Source organism: Plasmodium falciparum (genome assembly GCF_000002765.6).
Source record: "Plasmodium falciparum 3D7 genome assembly, chromosome: 10".
Lineage (NCBI taxonomy): Eukaryota > Apicomplexa > Aconoidasida > Haemosporida > Plasmodiidae > Plasmodium > Plasmodium falciparum.
In genome coordinates, this window is record NC_037281.1 from 417,501 (window position 1) to 420,000 (window position 2,500).

The 2,500-nt window shown below is 16.8% G+C and overlaps 1 protein-coding gene across 1 annotated transcript; it reads left to right on the forward strand.

The window, feature by feature from the left end:
• Positions 1 to 204: 204 nt before the first annotated feature.
• PF3D7_1010500 (ankyrin-repeat protein, putative) lies at positions 205 to 1,818 on the forward strand (the record flags this gene model as incomplete). Its single annotated transcript, XM_001347351.2, has 8 exons — positions 205 to 213; positions 396 to 432; positions 596 to 663; positions 871 to 1,068; positions 1,186 to 1,233; positions 1,432 to 1,482; positions 1,560 to 1,632; positions 1,793 to 1,818. 8 exons carry the CDS (start codon positions 205 to 207, stop codon positions 1,816 to 1,818), a joined length of 510 nt encoding a protein of 169 aa, XP_001347387.2.
• Between the last annotated feature and the right edge of the window lie 682 nt (positions 1,819 to 2,500).

Below are 2,500 nucleotides of genomic sequence, written 5' to 3' on the forward strand. Positions count from 1 at the left end.
AAAAATATATATATATAAACAAATTTAATATAATTACATATATATATATATATATATATATATATATATTAATTCATGGTTATTTTATAAATATGCATAACATACCGTGAATTTTAAGATACAGAAGATTTCATAACAATAATATATAAAGGAGAAAAAGGAAAAAAAAAAAAAAAAAAAAAAAAAAAATTCTTCAAATATATAATGGCAACAGTAAAATGTTCATATATAACGTTATGTCTAATTATATAAAGAAAAATAATTTTTGTCATGAAAAAAAAACAAAAAAAAAAAAAAAAAAAAAAAAAAATTGTGTGCGATTATAATTATTCTTAATATATAAATAAATAAATAAATAAATATATATATATATATATGTATATTTCTTTGTTAAGGAAGAGAGAGTCAAATTGCTAGTCGCTGCTCGAAAGGGTATAATATATATTATTCGTTCTATTAAATTTTTATATACTCTTCTTTTATATTTTATATTTTATATTTTATATGTTATATTTTATATGTTATATGTTATATTTTATATGCTATATTTCATATTTCATATTTTATATTTTTATATTTTTTTTTTTTTTTGTAGGCATATATGAGGATGTGGTTTCCTTGTCTAAATTGCAGATTCCCTTGGGCGATTATGTTCAACCTCCCGTGAGCACAACTAATAAAATAAATATAAATAAATAAATAAATAAATAAATAAATATATATATATATATATATACATATTATATTGATTAAAACAAAAAAGATCATATCTTTTTACTTGTGTTGATATTAATACATCTTATATGTTGTGTAAAATATATATATATATACATATATTTTTTCTTTCTACTGATTGTAATAAAAATATAGCATAATAGGACAGCTCTTTGGTATTCTTGTAGAAATGGAAGTTTAAAAATGGCTAGATTAATTTTAAAAAAAGGAAGTAATATAAATCATAAGGATTCCAAAGGAATGTCACCGCTTCATATATGTGTTAAATATGGACATATAAATATAGCTAAATTTCTTATTGAAAATAAAGCTGACATAGATATAAAAGACAATGTATATATATAAATAAATAAATAAATAAATAAATATATATATATATGTTTATACATATATTTATATACATATATTTATACATATATACATTATTCCTATTTAATTTATTATTATTAGGAAGGACAAACTCCCATTTTCTATGCTATAATATACAAACATTATGATGTAATAAAGCATATATACCTTTGACATAATTTACATAATGAAATATTTTCAAAAAAATAAAAAATAAACATAAATATATACACACATACATATATATATATATATATATATATATATACATTATAGTTCACATATAATTAATATGTGTACCAGTTTTTATTATTTTTATATATGCTTTATCATATTTTTTTTTATAAGATCGTTAAATTATTGATAGAAAATGGAGCTGATGTGCAAATAAGAGACAACGTAACAATATATATTTTGATTATTTAAACAAAATGATTGTTATATATATATATATATATATATATTTTATTTTTTAGAATAAGGCAAGTGTTTATGATTATGCAGATTTCAATGGAAAGACACAATTATCTACCTATATATTATACAAAAGTAAACATTAGAAATGTACATAAATAAATATACATACATATGTACAATATATACATATACATATTTATATTTAATTGTGTTCACGTTTGTATTTTCAATGTTATAATGTATTTGTCACGTCCCTCCCCCTCTTTTTTTTATCGCTCATTTTTTTATATAGGTAACGAAATTATTGTAGAAAAATAAGAGGACAGAAATAAGGATTATAATATAGTTTATGTTGAAACAAAAGGATTAGAATGAATTCCCCATATTTTATAAATCATAAATATATTCAAATTATATACATGTTCCATCATAGTTCAATAAGTTTATAGCTCAAAATAATAAAAAAAAAAAAAGGAAAAAAAAATTCAATTATTATCCTATTCATAAATATAATAAAATGGTTACATATGAAAATATAAATTTATGAAACAGGATATATATAGTTTAAAATAAAAATATTATTTTTTATACATATATAACATAATATATATATATATAAAATTATATATATATATTTAAATGTATGAATAAATATATGATTATATATATTAAACAAAAAATAATGTCATTAAGAATATAATATATTGGGGTAATTCAAAAATAACATGAATAAGAAATATAAATAAGGAATAAATAGATACATAATATATATATATATATATATATATACATAATGTGTAACAGAATATTTCTTTTTATAGTTCTTTTTTTTTTTTTTTTGCTAATTATAATTCATTATATATATATATATAATATATATATATTTTTTTATTTTTTATTTTTTATTTTTTATATTTATACAAGTTTATATATACATATAAATATATTTTAAAATTTTTTATGTAATATATAATTTTATACAAACTTAAAGTATCAAGAA